This window comes from Ambystoma mexicanum, chromosome 9, assembly GCF_040938575.1.
Source record: "Ambystoma mexicanum isolate Mex_15411 chromosome 9, UKY_AmexF1_1, whole genome shotgun sequence".
In the NCBI taxonomy this organism is placed as follows: Eukaryota; Metazoa; Chordata; class Amphibia; order Caudata; family Ambystomatidae; genus Ambystoma; species Ambystoma mexicanum.
Genome location: NC_090931.1, coordinates 916,149,330 through 916,174,017, shown reverse-complemented (window position 1 = coordinate 916,174,017; position 24,688 = coordinate 916,149,330). Strand labels below are relative to the sequence as shown.

At 49.6% G+C, this 24,688-nt stretch overlaps 1 protein-coding gene across 1 annotated transcript in view; it reads right to left on the bottom strand.

Moving 5' to 3' along the window:
* The window catches only part of UBE2E3 (ubiquitin conjugating enzyme E2 E3), a 271,343-nt gene that overhangs the window by 79,217 nt on the left and 167,438 nt on the right, over positions 1-24,688 (bottom strand). The window contains exon 5 of the mRNA XM_069616084.1: positions 2,369-2,516. Coding sequence (XP_069472185.1) covers positions 2,369-2,516 — 148 coding nt within the window. The remainder of the gene's footprint in view (positions 1-2,368; positions 2,517-24,688) is intronic.

Genomic DNA, 24,688 nt, shown 5'->3' with positions numbered 1-24,688 from the left:
GATATACCAATGTAAAAGGAATTACTGGCATATGGCTTTTTAATATAAGTACTTCTTTGTACAGAGCAGATTTCTTAGTTGTCGAAGATTAGAATGTTTCCAACTCCTTTCAAATTCTATATAGAACATCTGAAGAGATTCACCTGTACGATCAACCAATTTTTCTACTTTTCTGTATACGAGCTCTTACAAAGACACTGTTCATTTGAAACAGAGCTAACAGCATTCCAAAGACATACAGTATGGTGGCCAAAACTGCATTTGAATTTTCAGTATGGTGTCCAAAATCAAAATTGGAGGCTTTTTGGACAGATTCTTTAGTGAGAGAATTCCAGTAACAAAAGTAAGGAACAGTGAACATTTGTTATTCTAAGCAGCTTCTTTGTGTTTAGAAAATGAATCAGTAATTTAAAAAAAAAGAAAAGAAATTGCAACATCCGGGACAGCAAAGGAAACATGGAGGCATTGCAAATATTTAATCGAACATATGTCTTTGTTGCTTTGGAAAATTCATCAAGGCTGACAGTCCTAAGTCGCCAAGTGTTTTGTATAGATCAATTTAGTGAGGTGTAGACACTGCTGATCAAAATCTCCTAGTATAATCAAAAACGAATTTTGTAATGATCAATCTGTCAAAGCATTGGCTAAGGTCTTTACAAATAAAACGGAAGTGCTAAGAGGCCACGATAATATTCTGAAAAGCTTAATATTGTTCTGTAGATATGAATGGTCTCTCAATTAGTCAGACCTCTGACATTTATCCTGGAAGGTGGAGTTAAGCTAGCATAGTTTATGAAATCAAGTCTTTCTGCAGTGATGACCCGTAAACTATTTTCACAAGCACAAAGTAGTGTGATGGAAACACCCATGATTCCTCATTAGCACCCTGGGAGGAGGCACTAGCCAATCAGAGGGCTAGGATAGCAGGGTTTACTGTATTGTACATGCCTTGTGTTCTGAGCTGCCTGGACAGCCAGTGCCCTACTCACTTCCCCGCAACCCCAAACCCCTCACCTCTTAGCACCTGTTTAGTTTCCTACAATGGTTCCAAGAGGGAGCTGCCCCCAAAAAAAGAAACTTACCTTTTCGGCACTGCACAGTGCCAGCATCCAGGCAGTTCCTGTTCATAAAAAAAAATTAAGAAAAAACCCAGCATAATTAGCACCTGTGTCGATAACTATACGGGTGCTAATTGCACAAGAAAATCAAACCATTTCGTAACCTTAATTATTCATGAACTCTTCAGTTCCAGTGGAGTCCTTACACGCATTGCATGTGAAGAGAACCTTTGGTTATTATTCAGGCAACCCCAAAGAGACTAGAAATCCACACATTTTGTAAACTATGGGGCCAACCACAATAATCTTCCAACTTCTAAACAATACATTACCTAATGGACAGTCTCATCTAATACAATTATCAGAAAGTCAGTAAGCCCCTTCCACGAAGACTGAGCTTATTCCACTAAGGGTGAAGCAGCCACTGATGCTCTGGGAAATATTCCAATTAAAAAAAGTCTGGGCACACAGCCAGATATTCGCTTTGATTTTTATCGATTTAAAAGCAGGCGTCCGGTCAGACAATCATCCTTAAGAAACGTGTTTGACTAGGGTGTGAGAAAAGCCCTAGTCCTCTGGGCTCGTTTTGGAGTTTTACTTTCTCTTCCTCTCGGTTATCATTTATAATTGTACTTTGTACGATGCTTTTTCAACAAAACTTTTAAGCTGGTCTAAGAAATGTGTGTAGTATGCTTAAGATCTGTATTTTCAATGTTTTCCCCCTTAAATTTAATTATTAATGATTTATAAAAGGATGTGTTTTCTTTCATTAATTCCTTTACTACTTCACTAAGGTTTTCCATTTATGTGATGATGATTTAAGACTAAGTATTTAGTCTGAATACAAATTTATGTCTTCTTGTATAAGGAAATATTCTTCGACTTCTCCTTACTAGACTGGTGGATGGTGTGATTACTCGGGGCACCACTATTTAAAATCAACCAACATTCACAATGTAAACGAATTTCAAAGTACCACCTAACTGGAGCCCTTTTTTGTTGCAAGTTAATGTAAATGACAACAAATAGAATCTTGGGGCGTGCTGGTCAGTCTATTTTTTCCTTCTCTAATGTTGGGATGATTGCTGGTGCTGCTGGAAGCATCTTTCCTTTCAAATTGCAGGAGAGTTTCCATTTGGCAAAAAAACATAAGAGGAAGCTAAGGAGTGAAGAGAATTTGCTTTATTGTTCTTATTTCTGGGACTTTGCAACAATAACCTATGAAGGACGACATAAAATGCCCATTATACAAGCACAAATTTAAAAGAAAGGCAACAGATGAGTTTACGTTCACAAAAGTCTTATCTTACCAGGGTTGCAGTCGGTCAAAAGGGAGCAAATCGACAGCAAAACCTTTGAAATAGTCAAAGCTGGACTCCAATTGTCTTTCAAGATATCCAAACAGATGACTCCCTGACTGTTAATATTACAGTGATAAATTCTGGTGCGAAAAGTAACCTACAGAAATAGAATCATTTTAAGAACAATCACTTAACAACACTGAAAAATAATCACAATGCAACGTAATATCCTAAAGATAAAATGATATGTACATTCAAACACATTTATGCAGGTAGAAGGAACTGCAATGGTACTGATCTGGCAAATATTTGAACGAACCATTACATATGTGGGACAATACCTTTCTGCAGTACCTCTGGTTCTTCTAATGCATTGGCTTCTTCACATTACAAATGGACTGTAAGTCACAAAGCATAGTAAAAGTTACTCATCTGAGCAACTGCGTTGCTCATGGTCAATGGTCCCCTTCCATCATATTCTTGGGAGACTACCAAGCAAATAACACTGAAAATGTGGGAGGACCTAGCCTGATCCACCCAAACAATTTACGAAGCACTATCTGGCTAAGTTAGCCATTAGCCAGAGAGTTAAGCATGTAGAGAGGCATGGGCAAGGACCATGTAGCCTCCTGGGCAATGACATCCCATGGAATGCACCTTTAAATAGGGCCACAGAAGCGATCTTTACTTTCACGAAATGAGCATACAAGCCATTGAGAGGAGACTGCTTCTGGAGTTTGTAGCTCTCAGAGATGCAGGGAACTATTCAGTGAGCAATAGTGTCCTTGGACACCAACTGCTTGCGCAAGCTGCTGGCGTACAAAACAAAATGGCACTCTGAAGCACAGAAGCCTCTAGTCCGATCCAGATAAAAACAGAGCATGCCTCAAATCTAAGCAATGCAGAGCGTTTTCTGCCTCAGAAGCGGCGTTGGGGACGATTGGAGACATCATTTCAGTGGAAGTAACAAACTTCAGAAGGAGGGGTGTGTCCACAGGACCACCATGTCCTTATGGAAGGTGGTGTATGGCTCAGAAGGGCAAGGTAGGAAGCTCTCTTAGCAGCTGTGCTGAGGTGACCGCTACCAGGAAGGCAGTTCGGCAAGACTATGTATTAACACTGAAATTTCACAACAATGTCTACCTGGTATTAGGTAACCCACCTTTTGGTATAGCTCTGTATGACACAGGTTAGTAGTGTGACTGAGCAGTCAGGCCTATCTCAAGAAGGGTAAATGTGAGCTGTAGAGCTGTAGTAATGAAATTCGCAAATACAAGTAACCAACTAATACTTACACTCAAGGTTTCAGTTATTTATCAATTATTAAATAAGCGTTCTTTAAAAAGGCAAGATATTTTAACAATGCAAATATACTTTATAATACTTTTCAGAATCAAACAAGTTAGTGCATACTCTTTGGATATGCTTCTTACACACTTCCTACACCCGAGGTGATTTCATTCACAAGGACATTAATGGCATTTATTCACAAGGACAGCAATGGCATTTATATATCGCTAGTTATACTTTGCAGATTCTGAGGTTGCAGGAAGGAAAGGTTTAAGGAAGGAAATAGGTTGAACAGGTTCTCAGTATACGTGAGGACTTACCTGTAACTGTTGTTCTCCAGCATGGGTCTGGCATGGATTCACATGCTCATGAATATTCCCCGTCGTCAGGCTGGGAATCCTCGGTAAAGAAAAATCAGTATCAGTTTCGTTTCTGATCTGTCTTTCGTAGTAGTAACCAATCACTGATCTCTGCGTCATACTGACCACAGCCAATGACTGCCATCTCCCTAAGCCCCGCCTCTGGCAGCCATCTTCAGATTTGGTAGCACGTGAATTGGCAGTATAACCAAGTGAAGAGCCGCAGAGGGGTAGGCGGGAGGGTTCGCATGTGAATCCATGCCAGACCCATGCTGGAGAACAACAGTTACAGGTAAGTAACTTGTTCCTTCTCCAGCATGGGGTCTGGCATGGATTCACATGCTCATGAATATAAGAATACATAGCAGTACACATGCACAACCACGGGAGGTGGCAAAAGGCTCAACATTAAGCAATACAACAACTCAACATTAAGCATCTCTTACCTCCTCACCAGGCTCACCTTAAGCGAACAGGTTGCGCAGCACTGCTTGGCCGACCCTGGACTCCTCCCTGGAATCCCGATCGACGCAGTAGGATCTCGTGAAGGTGTGCGTCGACCTCCACGTAGCAGCCCTGTAGATGTCCAGCAGGGGCACACCAGATAGGAACGCCGTAGTAGCAGCGATCGCTCTGGCCGAATGGGCTCTCGGACTGCCTGGCAGTGGTCGGTTAGCCAACCGGTGGCAGTGCATGATGCAGCCGGAGAGCCATCTGGAAATAGAAGACTTCGAGAGAGCCTTCCCTTGATTCACAGGTCCAAAGTTCACAAACAACTGTGATGTCCTCCGAAAACTCTTTGTGCGGTCCACGTAGAACTTCAGCCCTCTAGCCACATCCAGCGAGTGCAAAGTCCTCTCGGCCGGCGACGAAGGAGACGGGAAGAAAACAGGTAACACCAGGGGCTCGTTAAGATGGAAGTCCGACGGCACCTTGGGCATGAAGGAGGGGTGCGTCCTAAGCACCACCCTCGAGGCATGGAAAGTCAAGTACGGTGCTTTGCAGGATAGGGCCTGGATCTCTCCCACTTGTCGTGCGGAGGTAATGGCCACCAGGAATGCAGTCTTCCACAATACTTCATCGGTGCGGAGTGCATCGGCTCGAATGGGGGCCCACATGAGCCTGGTCAGCACCACGTTAAGTTCCCACGCCGGGGCCTTCACCGGCGGGAACGACCGGAACAGTCCTTTCATAAACTCTTTTACCAGTCGATGGGACCACAGGGACGTCATATCTGGAGATCGCCGCCAGATGAATCTTAATGGAGGCATGGGCTAGCCCAGCCTTTGCCAGCAATAGCAGGTACGGCAGCACTTGAGGGGCCGTAATCCGTAGGGGGTTGATCTTCTGTGCTCGGCACCAGATAGAGAACCTCTTCCACTTGTGACCGTAGCATTTGAGAGTCGAGGACGCCCTGGCCTTTGCAAGAACCTCTCTGCAGTCGGCCGGTATATCGTAACCTCCAAACTCTAGCGCTGTAGGAGCCAAGCCTGCAGGTTCAGCGACACCGGGTCGTGGTGGAAGATGGCGCCTCCTTCTCTGGAGAGAAGATCCGCGTCCGCCGACAGCTTGATGGGTGGGGACGTTGACAAGTCCAGAAGGTCCGGGAACCAGATCTGCCTCAGCCACGCCGGTGCGAAGAGGATCATCCTGCACCGGGACCTCTTGAGCTGGTTGATGAGTCGAAGCAGCAACGGCAACGGAGGGAACGCATACAGGTATAGGCCGTCCCAGGGGAACGAGAACGCATCGCCCATGCTTCTCGGCTGGGGAAACCTGCTGGCGAACCTCTGGCACTTGGAGTTCGTCGCTGTTGCGAATAGGTCGATTTGGGGTTTGCCCCATCGTCGGAAGAGTTGATCCACCTGATCCTGGCGCAGCTCCCACTCGTGACACGTGCGCAGCTCCCTGCTGAGCGAGTCGGCGATGGCGTTTCTTTCTCCTGCCAGGTGAAAGGGAACCAGGAACATCCCCTGGGCGACCGCCCAGTGCCACAGATCTTGTGCCTCCTTGGATAGGACTGGGGATCTGGTGCCTCCCTGCTTCCGTATGTAAAACATTGTCGTGGTGTTGTCCGGGAAGATCCGCACCACCTTGCCCTTGAGCGACGGGAGGAACGATTTGAGAGCCCAGAACACGGCTCGGAGTACCAGGATGTTGATGTGCAGGAGCTTCTCCTCCGGGAGCCAGAGGCCTCTTGCGTGGAGATCTCCGGTGTGGGCGCCCCAACCCTCCAGGGAAGCGTCCGTCGTCACAGTCTCCTGGTACGCCGGAGTCTGAAAGTCCTTGCCCGCCGTGAGGTGCGCTCGAACGCCCCACCACTGAATCGCCCGCCGGAACACCTAGTTGAGGGGGACCCTGTCTTCGAAGGTGCCCGTCGCCTGCATCCAACGGGCGTCCAGAAATTCTTGAAGAGGGCGCATCCGTAGTCTGCAGAGGCGCACCAGGTAGATGCAAGAGGACATCATCCCCAGGAGGGACTTGATGGACCTCACCCTGGCCACGTCCGTGGCTAGCAGGCACTGCACTTTGCCCAGAATGGTCTTCGTCCGTTCTTCCGACGGTGCCGCCAGGCGCCTCACTGTATCGAGCTTCGCTCCCAGAAACAGGGCCGCCTGCGACGGCACCAGGTGGGACTTTGGGTAATTTATTGCGAATCCCAGGTCTGTGAGTAGCTGGACGGTCCTCGCAGTGTGTTCGACGGCGAGTTCCCTCGTCCTTGAGCGGATGAGCCAGTCGTCCAGGTATGGGTAGACGTGAATCCCCTGCAGGCGCAGCCACAGGTGCTAGGCACTTGGTAAAGACCCTGGGGGCCGACTTCAATCCGAACGGCACTGCTCTGAATTGGTAGTGGCGTCCCTGGACGACGAACCTGAGGAACTTTCGGTGGCTTTTGAGGATGGGAACGTGCAAGTATGCATCCTCCAGGTCCAACGACGATAGAAAGTTGCCTTCCTCCAGCTGTCCCAGCACGTGCTGGAGGGTGACCATCCTGAACTTTTGTGACCTGATGTATTTGTTCAAACGACGAAGGTCCAGGATGGGGCGCCAGCCGTCCGTCTTCTTCCCGACGAGGAAGTACCTCGAGTACACCCCGGAGCCTCTTCGGGACGAGCTCGATGGCGCCTTTCCCGAGCATCGCCCGTACTTCCGACAGCAGTTGCGGGACGTGATTTTCCTTCCTGGCCACAGGTGGAACGTGAGGGCACTTCTTCAGGAATTCGATAGAGTGTCCTCTTGCCAGGGTATCCAGCACCCAACGGTCCTCCACGTAGCAGTGGAGATGGACTTCCACACGCCGACGAACTTCGTCAGCCGGCCTCCCACCGGGGTGCGTCGGTGGGGGCCCGAGGTCACGGCCGGTTCAGTCCTGCTTGGAGGTGGTGGCATTGCCGCCCTGGCCACCTTGCCGACGGTGGCGAGGCGCTCCCTGCTTGCCGCGACCCCTGTAGGCCTCCTGAGACGAGGAGCGTGCCGCCTGGCAGTAGGACGAGCCACCGCTGGATCCCTTGGAGGCCCCCTGTCTGCCTCCGGAGCTCCGAAAGGGCCGTCATTGCTGAAGGGCTCCTAGGGCGCGGGCCGTCTCCGTGTCCGTCTTTATGGCTTGGAGGGATTCGTCCACCGCCTTCCCGGTTGCTGCCGTCGAACGGCATGTCCAACACCCTGGTCTGGACGTCCTGACGGAAGTCGGTCGCCCGGAGCCAACCCCGTCGTCGTAGGCAAACTCTGTTGCCCAGCTGGCGGAACCCGGTATCGGCAATATCAGTTGCCACCTTTATGGCGTGGTCCGACGCCACCTCGCCTTCTTGAAGTATTTCCAGGGCCTCGGACCTCTTGTCGTCCAGTAGGAAGTCCAATATGGGGGCCAGCTTAAACCAGAGCTCCCTGTCGTAACGGGCCACGATCGCCAGGGCGTTGGCCGCTTTGATCGTCGTCGCCGCCGACGAAATGACCCGTCGCCCCATGGCGTCCAACTTCCTTCCCTCGCCGTCCGGAGGGGAATTCGACGTTGAGGCTCCTGACCCCGCCGCTTTCTTCTTCGCCGCCGCCGAGACGACCGAGTCTGGCGTTGGCTGGGCCCTGAGGCACAGGGGAGCGGTCTCGGGGACCCGGTACTTCTTCTCGTACCGGTCCCGTTTGGCTGGTGCCATGGAGGGGTTCTTGAGTACCGACAGGCCCTCCTCCCAGATGTCATCGATTAGAGGTACCTCGATGACAGTCTTCCTCTTGGCCTCCCGGCGCTGATAGAGGAAACCTTCCTTTTTCTGCTCCTCCGGGCAGAGCTGGAACAATTCGGACGCCCTGGCGATCATGGCGTGGAATGAGTCAATCTCGTCGGGCGGAGAGGCCCGTGCGACGGGAGACCCGTTCCGTCGTCGTCGCCCTCAGAACCCGTCATCGAGCCCACCGCACCGTCATCTCCCGACTGAGGGAGGATGAGGAGGGAACTGCAGGCCTTACGGGGGCGAGTGGAGGAGAGGGTTGGGTCCTCCGTCGTTTGTTCCGAGGACTTCCCGACGGGCCAGGTTGCGGGTCCTCCGGCCTGGGCCGTGGTAATCTGGTCCTTATCTCAGAGCATAAGGACTGGATCGCAAACAAAATGGCCGCCGAGCTATCCTGAGGCCTAGGTTCCGGCTGCGCCGGAAGGGAAGGCTGCTCTTCCTCGCCATCGTCGTCTTCCTCTGTTATCTCCCGAGGATCTTCCTTGCGGGATCGAACCTTCTCGAATTGGACTTAGAGATTCCTCACGACCTCGGTCAGTTCCCCCTCCGAGGCTGACTCCGAGCTTGAGGAGGCTACCGTGCCCCCCCCCTTTTTCCATCACGGGGGCCATGACTATGGGCTGAAAAGAGGATTCCCTCCTTGGCGGCAGGGAAACTCTAGTCCCGGAGGCAGTCTCCGCTGGCGGGGTCTCTGCCGGCTTGGCCAGAGTCGCCGCGATTGCCTCGATAGAGGCCTTTGCCTGCTGGGTAGGGGCCTTCACCACCTTAGGTGCGTCCTGGGCCTTCTCCTTCGGGGGAGGGGCGACGCCTCGCTCCCCCTCTCCCGAGATCGGACGGGGCTTCTCCCGAAGCTTACCCGGGGACTCGGACTTCCTCTTCCCCGAACCAGAGCGCTGGCTCGTGGTTGACGGTGCCGGGGAAGGTGCGCCTGCCTGGCGACTGAAGAGCCCGACCTTTCGGCGCTCTCGGAGCCAGCGGACTCGCAGCGCTTGGCCTGGTGATGGGCCCCCGTCGCCGGGGCGCCCGCACAGGACTTAGAAGCTCGGACCCTTTCTTCTTCTCACCCGTTGAGCCCTTCCCCCAACCAGCTGGCGAGACGGGATCGACGGTCCCTCATGGTCCGCTCCGACAAGTTCTTGCAGAACTGGCAGTCCTTCTCTACATGAGTCTTGTCCCCATGAAGACAGTAGAGGCATCGCAAATGTTCGTCCTCCTTAAACACATTCTGCAGCCCGCATCCAGGGCAGCTGCAAAACAGCTTGGGTCCGGGTGACGAACTCGCGTCCTGGGCCATCTCGAAGTAGGCCGCAAATCTTCTGGAATCCTCCAAGAGGTTGATTCGACGAAATCTTCACCCTTGAGGGGCGTATGCAAATCCCGCAACGGGTACCCGTTAACGGAAGTAGAAACGGTGGAGCTTGAGGCTCGATTAACCGAAAAAATGTGAAAATTCACCTGAAAAAACGCGAAACACGCAGCAAAAGCTCGAGAGCTAAGCACGAGGACTCCCAACACTTGAACGTGCGGTAAAAATCCGAAGATGGCTGCCAGAGGCGGGGCTTAGGGAGATGGCAGTCATTGGCTGTGGTCAGTATGACGCAGAGATCAGTGATTGGTTACTACTACGAAAGACAGATCAGAAACGAAACTGGTACTGATTTTTCTTTACCGAGGATTCCCAGCCTGACGACGGGGAATATTCATGAGCATGTGAATCCATGCCAGACCCCATGCTGGAGAACTAAATCTTCCAATGAAATCTAAACAAGCCTTTCCCAGCAATAACAGTTTAAAACAAGTTACCACCTATCAGGGACAAACAATATCAAAGTCCATGGGCTAGAAGAGTCTGCAGGTAGCCAGGACAGCCAAAGTCAATTGGAGCAGTCTAGTTTTGAGACACTTCTTAGATGAAATATTGCACAAAGTGTTAGAACGTTTGTAGAAAAATCACTTGTGGGGTCACAAGCCTCTGAAAAACAGAGTTGGAATCAACTCTAAAGGTAAGCCACTGCAAGTCTCAACTGAGAAAAGCACAGCTCAAATACACTGAGGTAAGTACCCCAAGTCTAAACAGCACCTCCGGTTTGAAGAGTGGTGCAGCTGGATTCTGTCCTGTTGCAGCGATGCAAACCATGGGTTCCCGAGCCTCAGTCGTGGGTACAAGAGGCAGGACGTCTGGATGGCTCTTGTGGCGGCAGTTGGAGGTAGTCGGCAACTACGGCCTATTTTTGGGTTCAATGTCACTTTGCTGTTTCGGGCGCTCGATAACACCATTGCGGATCTCATACCGGTTGGGATTCCTTCAGTCCTTGGGTCCTGAACTCTGGTGAGGCGACTCAAGCTCCGGTCGTCTTGCTTCTGGAGAGTCTGAGACTCCTGGAGCTTCTGGCCAGATTTCAGATGTTGCACTAGACTACGGATTTTTCGACCCATGGCACTTGGCTCCTGCAGCAGCAAAGTACAGCCAGTGGGGGAAGACTGTCCAGTGGAGTTTGTCTTGGGGTTAGTTGGTCCCACTAACCCAAGGGAAGATCTCATCCCTTCCGGAGCTTCTCAGTCGAATTGAAAAAGGAGTTTCAGCACAGCAGCAGGGCTTCACTAGACAATTCAAAGGTCCAGGAGGATGCAGCAAGCTTCGTTCACGGTTTCTTCGTCGCGTTTCTCCCAGTGGTCGACTGCCTCTAGTGCAATCACACAGCAGAGTGGCTGTCCTCAAAGGACAGCCATCCAATCAGGAGTGGTTGCATTCAGGCATTCCTAGAGGCAAAGGCCAGGGGAGTTTCGGGAACCTCCCTCACATCCTGCCTTTCTAGACAAACTGGAGCCAGAGGCGGGCTTCAGGGCTGAAGCCTGCTAAAGGCAAAACGACCAAAGGGCTCAAACCTGGCTCAACATGAAGAGTAAAACCCAAGGAAGACCTCACAAACAGAAAATGGCAAAGAAAGACAAGCAGGGCCATTTTGACAAAATGGTCACCCATTGGTGCTATACTGCAGCTGAGGATTCAGCCTACTGTAGAAACGCACAATGGTAGGAACATTAACCCACTGCCGCCAGCCATTTAAAATAGTGAGGGTAACATAACATTTTTTACATTAGAAATGTAGGACAGGGGGCTCCTAGGTTAACCTTCCCCTGGACCTCCCCCCCCCTTACACCACCCTGCACTCCACATAAAATGGTGTGTGCTGGACCTACAAAGAGGAAAGTTCATTCAAGTAAATTTCACTTTACTATTCTTGGGAACAGTAGTTTTCACAAGAAAAGGTATTTACACCCTTGAGAAATCTAAAGGATCTCTGACACTGCACTGAAGGTGCTGCGTGTCACCATACAAAAAGTAGATGCCTACGGAGTTTGTCAGACTCCAAAAACAGAAGAAACACATAATCCAAATCAACACATGAGTGAGGAAAAAGGTCTCACTCACTTCAGGGTTAAAATTAACAAGTCCTAAAGTCCAGCAAAGGAGCTGGGGGGTCTCCAAGGTTGAAGGTAATGAGCACAGAAGAACAAGTTACTTTCTTACCTGGTAACGTTCTTTCGACTGGATGTTACTCCCACATATTCCTTATGTTATGATAGTTCCAATATCCAGCTTAGCTGCTTCAGAATTTATTTTTCAGCAGAGGGTGCTGTGCGTTGATGCCTGTCGACACGATGTCCCTCGGAGGCCTCGGTCTCGACGTTTACGTCACCAAGGGCATATATAGCACGCACAGCATCCATTGGCTTCAGTTCCGTTTTTACGAACGTAGGATTTATTCCATACCTGACAGTTACTCCTCCCGAGAGAGCGCAGACGGCAATAGCAAAGGAAATTTTACTGCAGGGTAGGTTGGGAGGTGCGATAAGGAATACATTGGAGGAACATCCAGTCAAAAGAACGTCATCACGGGTAAGTAACTCGTTCTTCAAATGAAAGTAATTGGGTAGTTGTTGGGGGGGGGGGGGGGGGGGGGTCAACCTCTTTGGCTTTGCGCCCATTTAAATTATGCAATTTGCAGGCGTCGTGTCGGTGTGAAAATGGTTTCGGAGGACTATCCCACCTCTAAGGTTTTAGAAGAATGTTCTGGGGTTCACACTGACTGCGCCACACATGTTTGGAGTTATGGAAATCAATTTTTGAAAAAATTAAACATTTAAGTATAGATTTAAATCACAAATCTCCTGGAGAGAGCCCTTTTTATTGACACGTGTTTCGGCTCATGCTGAGCCTCTGAGCCTTTTTCAAAACAGGGCGTATCTCATGGTCTGGTTTCCAGATTGCCAAGCCGATGCGAGTGAAGGGGTCTCTTGGATTCGAACCCAGGGTAACTCAAAACAAGTGTGGCGCAATCAGTGTGAAAACCCCAGAAAAAATTTCTTCAAATGGATTGTGTCCTCACACGTATTCCTTATCTTATGATAGACTCCCAAAGCAGTTTCTAGTATTTCCAGAGGAGGGAGTCAGAATTTGTTGTGACAATTTAGTAGCTCTCATGGGTCTGTGTGCACAGAATGCAACACTGCCTTACCAAATGCGCCTTCCTGGCCTGATGAATCCACACTGTAATGTTGGGTGAAAGTATGCACGGACGACCATGTGGCAGCCGCACATTTCTTTAACTTGTACTACCCTCTAATGCAGACGAAGTCGCCATGCCCCCAAATCGAATGATCCCAAAGGCTTTCTGGAGGATTTGGGGTTGTTTTACTGAGGCAGAAATGTTCGAGGGGGGAAAAGACCGAATATTATTTTTTTGAGATAATCTTCGGTCTTTTCTCCCCTGAACATTATCGACTTGCCCAAACCCCTACCCACACCCCCTGCTTAACTTGCATTCCGTCTCGCTCTGTCCCTGCGACGCCAGTTCCCTTTCACTTACGTGATCAGGAACTTGCGCCATGGGGTCCTTCTCCCAGGGTTGAACATTTGGCGGTACCTTCATTCAGACCTTTGTTTGCTTAGGGCATTTGGATTCAGTCTTTTTGGCTGAAACCTTCAAGGAACTTTTCCCGCCAGTCTGTAGCATTCAGATATTGCCAGTATTATCCATCTGGATAAAGTCTATTTAGTGATTGTCATACCCAACTTGTGGCCCGAGTAGCCAACAAACAGTTGGTCATCAGGTCTTAGTTTTGCCATTCTGGTGATATAGAAACAGTGCACTTTTAGGATCAAGCCTGTGCAGTCTCTCCTCTTCCTTCCCAGGGTGCAGAGGAGGGTAAAATGATGGTAATGTTATTTTCTGAATCAGATGGAATTCAGATACAATCTTGGATAAAAAGGTGGGTTTCACCTTCAGGAACACCTTGTCCTTATAGAAAATAGTGTATGGGGGCTTGTAGGATAAAGCCTGAAGCTCACTCACCCTTTGGGCAGATGTAATGGCTACTAGGAAGATGGTTTTTAAGGTTAGCAGCCTCAAGGAACGGGAGTGTATAGGCTCGAAAGGAGCACACATACATTTCAACACCAAGTTGAGATCCCAAACAGGGACTGGAAAAGGGCTCGGAGGGGGGGTCAATCCTTTTAGGAATTGTATTAGAGGAATTTTGAAATCAGTTACCTTCTCCGCAGTGCACTTAAAGGAGATCTTGCGGCGCCATCTATATTTAATAGTACCAATCTGGAGCCCCAGATTTGCTAAGTGTAACAAAAAGGTTAACACCATAGGTGTATTACATGTAAATGGATCAACATTCTTATCTCTACACCAGCTGCAGAATTTGTTCCAACGGCAGCGGTTGGAAAGACTTAGTTGCTGGCCTTCTGGCCGAAAGCAAACTCTCCATTAAGTCATCCAGGAGGTCCCAATCCTTGTATCTCAGCCTCTCAGAAACCATTTGTGAAGACGGTTTCTTGACCCTCTGGATGGAGACCCCGACCTCCCCTTATGAGAGAATATGCTCTTTGTGGGAGACTTATTCGAGGGCAGATGGACATGTCCAGAAGGTCCGAGTACCATGTCCTCCTGGCCCAATCCGGTGCAATAAGGATAATGGATTTCCCAAACTTTCTCAACCTCTTGATCACGTGAGGAATGACGGGGAATGGAGGAAACTTGTACAGGAGTGGAAATTCCCAATCCACCATTAACTTGTCTCCTAGAGCTCCTGTTGGGGGACATTCCCTGGAGCAGAACAGTTTGCACTTCCAGTGGACACTGGTCGCGAACAAATTCACTTGAAGGGTTCCCCAAAGGGTGAAGATATCTTTGACTTCCTGAGCTAGTTCCCACTCGTGGGAGAATGCTCTGCCTACTCAGAGCGTCCGCCGCAGTATTTGACTCCGGCTAGGTGAACTGTCGATGGGGAGATCCCTTCCAGATTACCCATTACCAGAGCTTCATTGCCTCTCTGCATGTGGTAGTGACCCTACACATCCCCTTTTGTTGATAGTACATGGTCACTGTATTGTCTGTTATTATCAGGACATTCTTTTCCCGTACAGAGGGCAGAAAGTCCTTCAGCGCTAGTCTGATTGCCCTCAGCTCCAAAAGCTAGATGTGTAGTTTGGACTCCGATGAAGACCAACGACCACTGATTGTCAGATCGTTGGCTCCCCACCCTGCTAGTGAGGCGTCCGTCACTACTATTATCTCTGGCCAGGACTGCCAAAAAGGTTCTCCTTTTAGGCCCACCATCGAAGGTCCTGTGAGACTCTCCTCGGGATCTGTAGGAGGTCTGACAACCTTCCTGAGAATTGTGACCACTGTTCTGAGAGCCCATTGGAGAGATCTCATTCTCAGGCGCGTCTCTGGCACCAGAAAAATGCAGGATGCCATGAGGCCAAGCAACCACAGAAAATCAGAGGCTGTGAGATGCTGGGCACTCTGGAATTTGGTGGCCATCGGCAGAATGTATTGAGCCCTCACCTCTGGTGGTGAGGCTTTTCCCAGGGATGCATCCACGACTGCTCCAGTGAATTGGAGCCTTTGCAATGGTATCATTTGAGACTTCTTGAAGTTGGGGGGGGGGGGGGGGAGACGCCCAGCTGAGATGTTCCAGGGCCTGTTCTGGGAAACTGGCCTTGATCAGCCAATCATCCAGGTAGGCTGTAGATGTGAGTCCCCCCCCTCTCCTGAGACTCTCTGCCGCTACTGCCATTAACTTGGTGACAACCCTCAGGCGGAGGTCAGCCCAAATGGCAGAACTCAATACTGACAAAGATAACCTGCCAACGGCAAACCTCAGGTACCTTCTGTGCTTGTGATGGCACATGAAAGTAAGCATCCTCATGGTCCAATGATACCATCCAGTCCTGAAGCTGGAGGGCCTGAAGGATGCATGAAAGGCAACCATCTTGAACGTTTCCTACCTGAGGAACTTGTTCAAGACTTAAGTCCAAGATGGGTCTCAATCCTCCGTCCTTTTTTGAAATTAGAAAGCGCAGGGAGTACCAACCCTTGTTCCTCTCTGCTACAGGTACTGGTTCTATAGCACCTTTCTCTAGCAGAGTTATTTCCTGCTTAAGGAACGGATCTGGAACTTTGAAAGAGCTGTTCTCCGGTCGATGACCCAGGCTTTTTTTTACAAAGGGAAGGCAGTAACCCATGGCAACTGTTTGCAATGTTTATGCATCTGAAGTACTAGCCTGCCATTCTTTCAGATGCTGTGAGTCTGCCTCCCACTGCAGTCTTGTGAACTAAGTCCTCAGAGAGGTTTTGGGGCCGCTGACGCAGTGGCTGATGGCAAAGTAGCCGCTGCTGAGGCGGTCTTAGTACCTCTTGCCCGCCCCACCACGGGGGAATTATTTTTGGCCTCTTTGAACAGACTGTCCTCTGCCTCTTCCAACTGTGGAGTAGTGACGAAAGGACCTACCCCTCCAGGGCGTACCCGTGGGGCAAATTGCAGGTTGCCTAATCACAGCACCAAGGGATTTGGCTGCGGCCTTTGAAGCTTGCATTTTCTCTAGACTTTCATTAGCCTTGCTACAGAACAAATGTGTGCCGTCATCAAAGGGCATGTAAAGCAGACTGGATTGTACATCTGGAGCAAACCCTGACTTCCTTAACCGGGCAAACCTGCACATAACTACTAGCCGCCATTGCTCTGCTGATACTTTCAGCAGAGTCGAGACCAATCTGGAGGAATTCACACATAGCGTCCTTTCTATCCTTGACTATGTTGAAAACCAAGTCTCGTTCTTCCCCTTAGGGATATGGTCAGCTGCCATGCATATACACTCCCAAAGGGTACGAGTCAACCTAGCCAACGTGCACGTGGCATTTGCTGACTTCAGGGCTATACTGGCAGCCGGAAAAACCTTGTGTAGAGCGTCATAACGCTCATTCCTATCAGGAGGGATAGTAGGGTAGGCATTTTGTCTTGTAGTTCAGGTGGCAGCCTGTACCACCAGACTCTCCGGAGTTGGGTGTTTTGACAAATAGGGATCACTGCTCGACACCCTGTATTTAGAAGTCAGTTTCTTGTTGACCGCCGGATTCAATTCAGGCACCCCCCAATTGGTATTTACATGCTTTTGTAAAGCTGCATGAAAAAGGCACAATTGGGTCTTCCCAAGGTCCCCTGTCCAGAATATTGGTCAGGTCATCCTGTTCTAAAACTGGGCTTGGTCTAGCCCAGGCTTGTCCAACCTTTCGGAATGAGGGGCCGAAGCATTAACTTTTTGTCAGCCGGTGGGCCGGCGAGCCAAAAGTCAACAACCTCACCCAAAGCTGTATATTAAAAAGCGATGGTGTGTGACCTTTGACAGAAGAGCATCACAGGCAGTGATAGCCATGCAGTCCCAAAGATAGCCCTTGGTGTCAGGGGCAGTTATCAAAGGTTAGCTTGTGATTTCTTCGGGTGTATGTGATATGTTTCTGAAAATGTGGGGGTGACCGAGCGTAGGGTGGGAGCTATAAGGATCTAGGGATGGTTTGGGGGGGTCCCCCCCCCAGAGCCTCCAAGATTTATTTTCCAAATATGGGGTTGAAATGGTGCATTTTACAGCAGGAAAAGGACCAAAAAGCCATAAGTTTACAATCAGTTATAAAGGGGAACATGTACATTCCATGTCACCAACAGCAGACAAGAACATTTTAGAACACACCACATTTTAATGATCACTGTGTCCAGTGTAAGACAGCACTGTCACTGATGTAACACATTGGCATGCTGGTTGTGCCCAAAATATGCCTCTTTACCAACATGTCTATGCTGGCTGTTCCCAATTTAGGTCAGTATTGTCCTGTACAAAGCATGATTGATGCTGCCTGAGCATGTGCAGTGTGCCCAATACATATGCCAGCTTACCTCTGTAATACACATTCATTACTTCTGTGTTAATGGTGACGCCACTGCTGCCACGACCCGGTTAATGCATTTATTTCTGCAATGTCGGTTGGGTACCTGTATCCGACCAACATTGCAGAAATAAATTAATCGGTCCGGTCTCCCCACAGGAACCTGGGCTGAACAGAATTGCTGAAGCCTGCCCTTTCGTGGCACTCTGGGCCTGTAGTGCTGGTGAAAGGGCAAAAAGGTCTGAAGGTAAAACCTGGCAGAGGCAACTGTGGATCCTCCACATTTCCCAACTCTAGAATATGTGGCCAGCACCCGGTAACGCAAGAGTCCTCATGGCTGGCCTATGGTCACATGCCCTGTAAGAGGTACGGCCAGCCTCTGCTTACCCGACAGCATTTAGGGCCAGCGTCCCCATGCCCAGCCTCCACGTGGCCAGGAAAGGGCATGGGTAAGTTTGCAGCAAACCATGTTTGCAATGTTCCCTCTTGGGGTCTTTACCTGCAGTCAGACTTCCAGTCGGCCAAACCACAACAGGCCCTCTCCTCTACCCATGTAACATGGAGTGGCAAACCGGGCACAGTGTGGTTCACGATGGCTCCTCGCAGCCGACACGTGGGAGTCAGGCATAAGACACGCGCCTGACAAACATTACCAAAATAAATAAATAAAATGGGCGGTGCTGAGCTCTGTAACTGCCTCTGGTGCCCCCTTGCGGGAGTCACCAGAGGCAGTAACAGTCCTCCCCACGTCCCGCTCCTCTGCCACAACCCAGTTTATTTATTTCTGCAATGTTGGTCGGGTACCTGTATCCAACATTGCAGAAATAAATCAATTAATCGGGTCCACGGATCCGACAAGCAGTGCCCAAATAAATAAACCAGGCCGTGGCTGAGGCCTCTGGTGCCCCCTTGCGGGAGTCACCAGAGGCAGTAACAGCCCTCCCCACGTCCCGCTCCTCTGCCACAACCCAGTTTATTTATTTCTGCAATGTTGGTCGGGTACCTGTATCCAACATTGCAGAAATAAATCAATTAATCGGGTCCACGGATCCGACAAACAGTGCCCAAATAAATAAACCAGGCCGTGGCTGAGGCCTCTGGTGCCCCCTTCAAGGCATACCGGCCTACATTTGAAAATCAAAAACCCTGAGATGTACCCCGCCCACAGTCACAGAAGAGTCTGCCCATTTGCACATGGTTCCGCCCACATATCAAAAAGGTAAACTCTGTTGAAATGTGATGTGGCAGATATTTGAAGTTCAAATTAAAATATGCATATTTCACTAAATTGGCTTTTCACAACCACCAAATTGCATAGGACTAAAGGCATTCACTTTCCATAAAATCAACAAGTTAAAATGTGCACATGTAAACTCCAAAACTCGAAGAACCAATACAAAAGGTTTTCCCTGAATTTTGCAGTACCGAAATTGGGCATTTCACCTTAGTCGTTTTTCATCAGGTTATTTAGTGCAGTGGCGAGCTGTCCAGCCTGTATACTTGATGGCTGTGGTTCAATGGGACTGAGTCCACCCTCTTAAAAATGTGGGTGGACTCAGTCCACCCATGTACCCTCGACTTGAGCTCTGATAATCTGGGCAAATTCATTGCTGCAGAGACAAAGACAAACATTGCCCAAATAAAGAAATGGGGCCATGGCTGAGGCCTGCAACTGCCTCTGGTGCCCCCTTGCATGGGTCCCCAGAGGCAGTAACAGTCGTCCCCACGTCCTGTTCCTCTGCCAAGGCCCGGTTTATTTATTTCTGCAATGTTGGTCGGGTACTCGACCAACATTGCAGAAATAAATAAATAAATCCGGTCCAGAGACTATCTTGAGCCCCGCGGGCCACATCAAATGACTTGGAGGGCCGCATTGTGGCCCGCGGGCCATATGTTGGACAACCTTGGTCTAGCCCATCCCATGCGCTAAACTACTCTAGACATTAACTGCCTATAGGTTACTTCTGCAGGATCAGATGGATCGGATCTGCCAAACTAGCTCTGGGGAAGTGTCCAAACCACTGGCATCATGTAGGCACTGAAGGGTCTTTTATTCTGGATTCTTCAGAAATTAGGGCCTCAGGGACTGATGGCGTACCATATTGGAGGCCAAAAGGTCTTGATTCATCTGAGGATGGCTCGCTGCCCTCATAAATCGAGGAAAGATTTGAAAAAGTCAGCCCTAGGTAAAGGGGTATGAGAATGCATTACTTACCGTAAAAGCATTTCTGATGGTTGTATCTGCTTAGATTCACATGCTGTGCATAGGTCCGACATCCAGTGGTCACTGCGGAGTATTGCATTTTGTTTTTCGTAGTCGAAAAAGGGACGTCGACAAGGCGTGTCTGAAACACTATCCCTATAGTGACGTGCGTTGTACCCACAATCCCTCACGCGTCGAGTTCCCTCTGTTTGTATTTTTCTGCCCTGAGGGAGCCTTCTAGACGTGAGCGAGTACAGAAAAGAGAGAGATATAAAGGAAGTCTATGTTCCTTCCATCCGAGCGGGGAGGAAGGGGGGGTGCATGTGAATCTAAGCAGATACAACCATCAGAAATGCTTTTACGGTAAGTAATGCATTCTCTTCTGATGTTTGTTAATCTGCTTAGAATCACATGCTGTGCATAGACTAGCGAGCAGTACCCGGAGTTGGCGGTGGGTTATGAGAAGGAACAGTAGAGAAAAGGTGTCGTAATACTGCCTGTCCCACCTGGGAGTCAGATCTAGAGTGTGCATCTAGACAGTAGTGTTTTGTAAAGGTGCGCACAGAACTCCAGGTAGCCGCTTTGCAGATGGACTCAAGGGGAACATTTGCAATGAATGCTATGGATGCCCCCGTGCCTCGAGTAGAGTGTGCTCTTGGCCTAAAGGGCAGTTCTCTCTTAGCAAGAGTATAGCAGAGAGTGATGCATTGAACAATCCATCTAGAAATAGTGGATTTTGAAACCGCATCTCCTTCTCTTCCTGCTGCCACCGAGACGAAGAACTGATTAGTCTTCCTCAGTGGTCTGGTTCTTTCCATGTAGAACATGACCGCTCTGCGTACATCTAGTGTGTGCAGAGTCCTTTCTCCCAAGTTGGAAGGATTTTGAAAGAACGTTGGTAGTTCTATAGATTGGTTTACGTGGAATTTAGAAATAAATTTCGGAGCAAACCTAGGGTGAGTGCGTAGAACCACCTTATCTCTGTGAACTGTAACGAAGGGGTCTAGAATAGAAAGAGCCTGAAGTTCACTTACTCTCCTGATGGAGGTGATAGCTATTAAAAAAGCAGTCTTAAGAGTGAGGTGTTTAAGAGATGCTTTGTGCATGGGTTCGAATGGAGAGCCCATGAGTCTGGTAAGTACCACATTAAGGTCCCATCCGGGAGCTGGGTCAGCTATCGGGGGGTGTATTCTCTTTACTCCCTCCATGAAGGCCTTTATAACAGGTATCCTCCACCACGACACTTGGAGTTGGGAAGTGGTGTATGCAGAAAGTGCCGCTAGGTGGACTTTAATGGAGTTAAACACTAGACCTGAATCCAGTAGGTGGGTCAGGTATAGGACAACATGTGTGGGAGAGCAGTCAATAGGGTTGATGCTTTTACTCCTGCACCAGATGACAAATCTTTTCCACTTGCTAGAATAGCAGTGGCGAGTGTTAGGTTTTCTGGCTTCCCTGAGGATGTCCATGCATCTTTGCGGGAGTTGTAGATGTCCGAACTCTATGATTTCAGGAGCCAAGCTGCTAAGTTCATGTTCTGGGGGCATGGATGCAGAGTCCTGCCCTTGTCCTGAGACAGCATGTTGTACGGGCAGGGGAGTTTTACTGGGGGAGATAGAGACATCTCCATCAAGTGAGCGAACCATGGTTGTCGGGCCTACATTGGGGCCACTAGTATCATGGTTACTTGTTCCTGGTGCATCTTGTGCACCACTCTGTTGAGAAGGGGAGTCGGGGGGAAAAGCGTAAACAAATTTCCCTGACCATTGCATCGACAGACCGTTCCCCTTGGATTGGTTCTGGGGGTACCTGGAGGCGTAACTTAGGCATTGTGAGTTCTCCAGGGTTGCGAACAGGTCTATCTCTGGGAATCCCCATTGTGTGAAGACGTCGAAGACGATGTCTTCGTGCAGGCGCCATTCGTACTCTTCGGGCAGGGGGAAATCTCTGCTGAGTCCGTCTGCCAGCAGATTGAGTTCCCCGGGTACATGTAGTGACAGTAGGAACATGTCCTGTTTGAGAGCCCACTTCCATATATTCTGGGCCAGTTTGGACAGGCCTGGAGAGTGGGTGCCCCCCTGCTTGTTGATGTAGTACATGGCTGTAGTGCTGTCTGTCAGGACCATTACTGTCTTGCCTTGTAGGTGTTCCTGGAAGGCTTTTAGCGCCTTGAACACAGCTAGTAGCTCCAGTAGATTTATGTGTTTGGATGCTACGTTCGGAGTCCACACTCCGTGAGCAGTCTGATGGGATAGGTGCGCCCCCCATCCTGTGAGGGATGAGTCTGTGGTTAGAGTGGCTTCCGCCGCGGGTGTGGCAAAGGGTTTCCCTTTTTCCATGTTTTCCTTTGTCCACCACCGTAGCGAGAGAACCAAGGCTTGCGAGACCACTACTAGATCCTCCCATAGTCCGCTGGCCTGACACCACTGGCTGTTGAGCCACTCTTGCATTGGGCGCATGCGCAGGCGCGCGTGAGGTACCAAATAAATACACAACGCCATCATGCCTAGCAAGCGCATTGCTTTGCGTACCGTCACCTCTCGACCGGTCACATATTGAGGGATCTGAAACAGCATGTTTTGGACTCTCTCTTTGGAGGGGAAGACGAGCCCGTCCTTTGTTTGAATTAGAGCCCCTAGGAATTGCTTGATTTGACTGGGGTCTAAACTGGACTTCTTTTCGTTGATGGAGAAGCCCAACTGGAACAAAAGGTCTACCGTCTTTTGGGTATTGGAGAAGCATGTTTCGTAAGAATCCCCTGTTATGAGCCAGTCGTCGAGGTAAGAGTAAACTGGGATGGACAACCTGCGCAGGTGGGCCGCTGCCACTGCCAGCACTTTCGTGAATACCCTTGGTGCCGATGCTATGCCGAAGGGTAGCACTTTGAACTGGTAGTGTTTGCCCTCTATCATGAACCTGAGGTATCTTCTGTGCGCTGGCAACATTAAAATATGAAAGTATGCATCTTTCATGTCCAATGTTGTCATGTAATCTCCCTGAGAAAGCAGTGGGATCACTTCCTGTAAGGTTACCATACGAAACTTTTGGGGTTTGATAAACTTGTTCGCTGGGCGCAGATCTAATACAGGGCGCATGGTTAGGTCCTTTTTGGGTACAAGGAAGTACACTGAATAAATACCTTCCGTTACCTGAGATAGAGGCACGACCTCTATGGCTCCTTTTTCCAGCAGTTGTTGTACTTCTTGGAGAAGGATGGCAAGATGTTCCGGTGTCATGCGACGTCCCCTCGGGGGTCTGTAGGATGGGGAACTGTTGAACTCTATACAGTATCCGTGGGCTACGGTGGAAAGTACCCAACGGTCTGACGTTATCTCCTCCCATGCAGGAAGAAAGGATGTTATCCGGCCCCCGACCGGTGTTGCATGGGAGGGGACGCGAATCTTCGCGTCACTTGGAGTTGTTGGGGGCTTGGGAGCCTCTGGGGGTGGATCCCCGACCTCTCCCTTTACCCCGGCGTTGGCCTCTTTGGCTGTACTGCCCACTATTGGTCTGGTAATTGGTGGCAGGGTATTGTTGATGCTAACGTTGTTGGCGTTGGCCACGAAAAAAGCGTTTGTTGCCATAGCCGCGTCTGGTAGTGGGCTTAGAGATTTGGTCAAGAGTCTTGATCGTAACGAACTCTTTTTTAGCCATCTCTAGAGCTTCATCCACCGCTTTTCCGAAGAGGTTAGAGTCTTCCACAGGTTTATTTATTAAAGACGCCTGTGTCTCTGGTTTAAACCCTGAGTTGCGCAGCCATACATGGCGTTTTAGGAGTATTCCCTGCACCAGGGAACGTCCCGCTGTTTCTGCCGCGTCCAGAGAGTTTTTTTTACAATGCTCTGGTTCACCTGGGTTCCTTCGCCAATAGTTGAAAGTAGGCGTGTACGTAAAGGCTCCGGTGCTTCCTCGGCGTCCTTGCGCAGTTTGGCCCACTGCGCGTCTGCATAGCTAGCAAGCAAAGAATTGTTGTTCGCAATTCTTGCTGAGAAGGCAGCCGAGGAAGTTACTCTTTTTGCAAGGGCATATAGCCTTTTGCCCTCCTTGTCAGGGGCTGCCTCACTGGTGGAAAGTGTTACCCCTGCCCTCTTTCTAGTATTAGATACTACTAGAGAATCCGGAATGGAATGTCCCCTAATGTAGAGCGGGTCTGAGGGTGAAGGAGTGAAAAGTTTTTCAATTCTCGGATTGACCCCTCTGATCAATGCGGGAGTGGCCAGCGAAGGGATGATTCTTCTCTTCACTGAAGCTAGGAGGGGTATGGTCTGGCTGACCGGGGGTTTCTCTTTAATTACTCTTTCTACAAAGTCTAATTCTGGAGAGAGCTCCCCAGTGTCCAGTTCGAAATGCGCTGCTGCTTTGCGCAACAGTGCATTGAAAGTGGGCTGATCGTCAATTGGAGACGTATTCCTAACCGGTGAATTGTCTGGAGGATTTAGGTTTAGGACATCAGTGTCGGAATATACTGATGGGGATTGCCAGGGGTGCGAAGGTCCTTCTTCTGGATTTTCTCCGAAGCCTTCCTCTATAATGTCTGTCCTGTCTTCCAGACATTCCTCCTGGTTCTGTCCTTCATCGTCCATGAAATCATCCTCTACCTCCAAGTATTGTTCCTCCCCAGTGAGGTCGTATACGTTATGGAAGTCTGAGGCTGTGTCCTGCTGGGGATCGACTAGCCTTGGATTTTTGGCCCTGGGGTCCTCCTGAGGCCCTTCTCTAGTCCTTTTGGGAGTTTGAGAGGTCTGGGTATTAATAAACCTTTCCATCCTCTCCATACAGAGGTGGAGTCTTTCCATGGTTTCATGGGGTACCCCAGAGCGGTCTGGCGGGGGAAAAATAGAGTCATCTAGCTGGAAACGGCTCGACCTCTCCCAAAGCGTCGAGGAAAGTGTCCCGTCGCCCTCCGAAAAACCTTCAGGTGTGCTGGGTGACCCCCCCGACTGAAGGGGTTAGTCCCTGCCTTCCTTCGGGCTTTTTCGGCGTGTCTTTCGACTTGTGCGTAGCGCTCGACGTGTCCT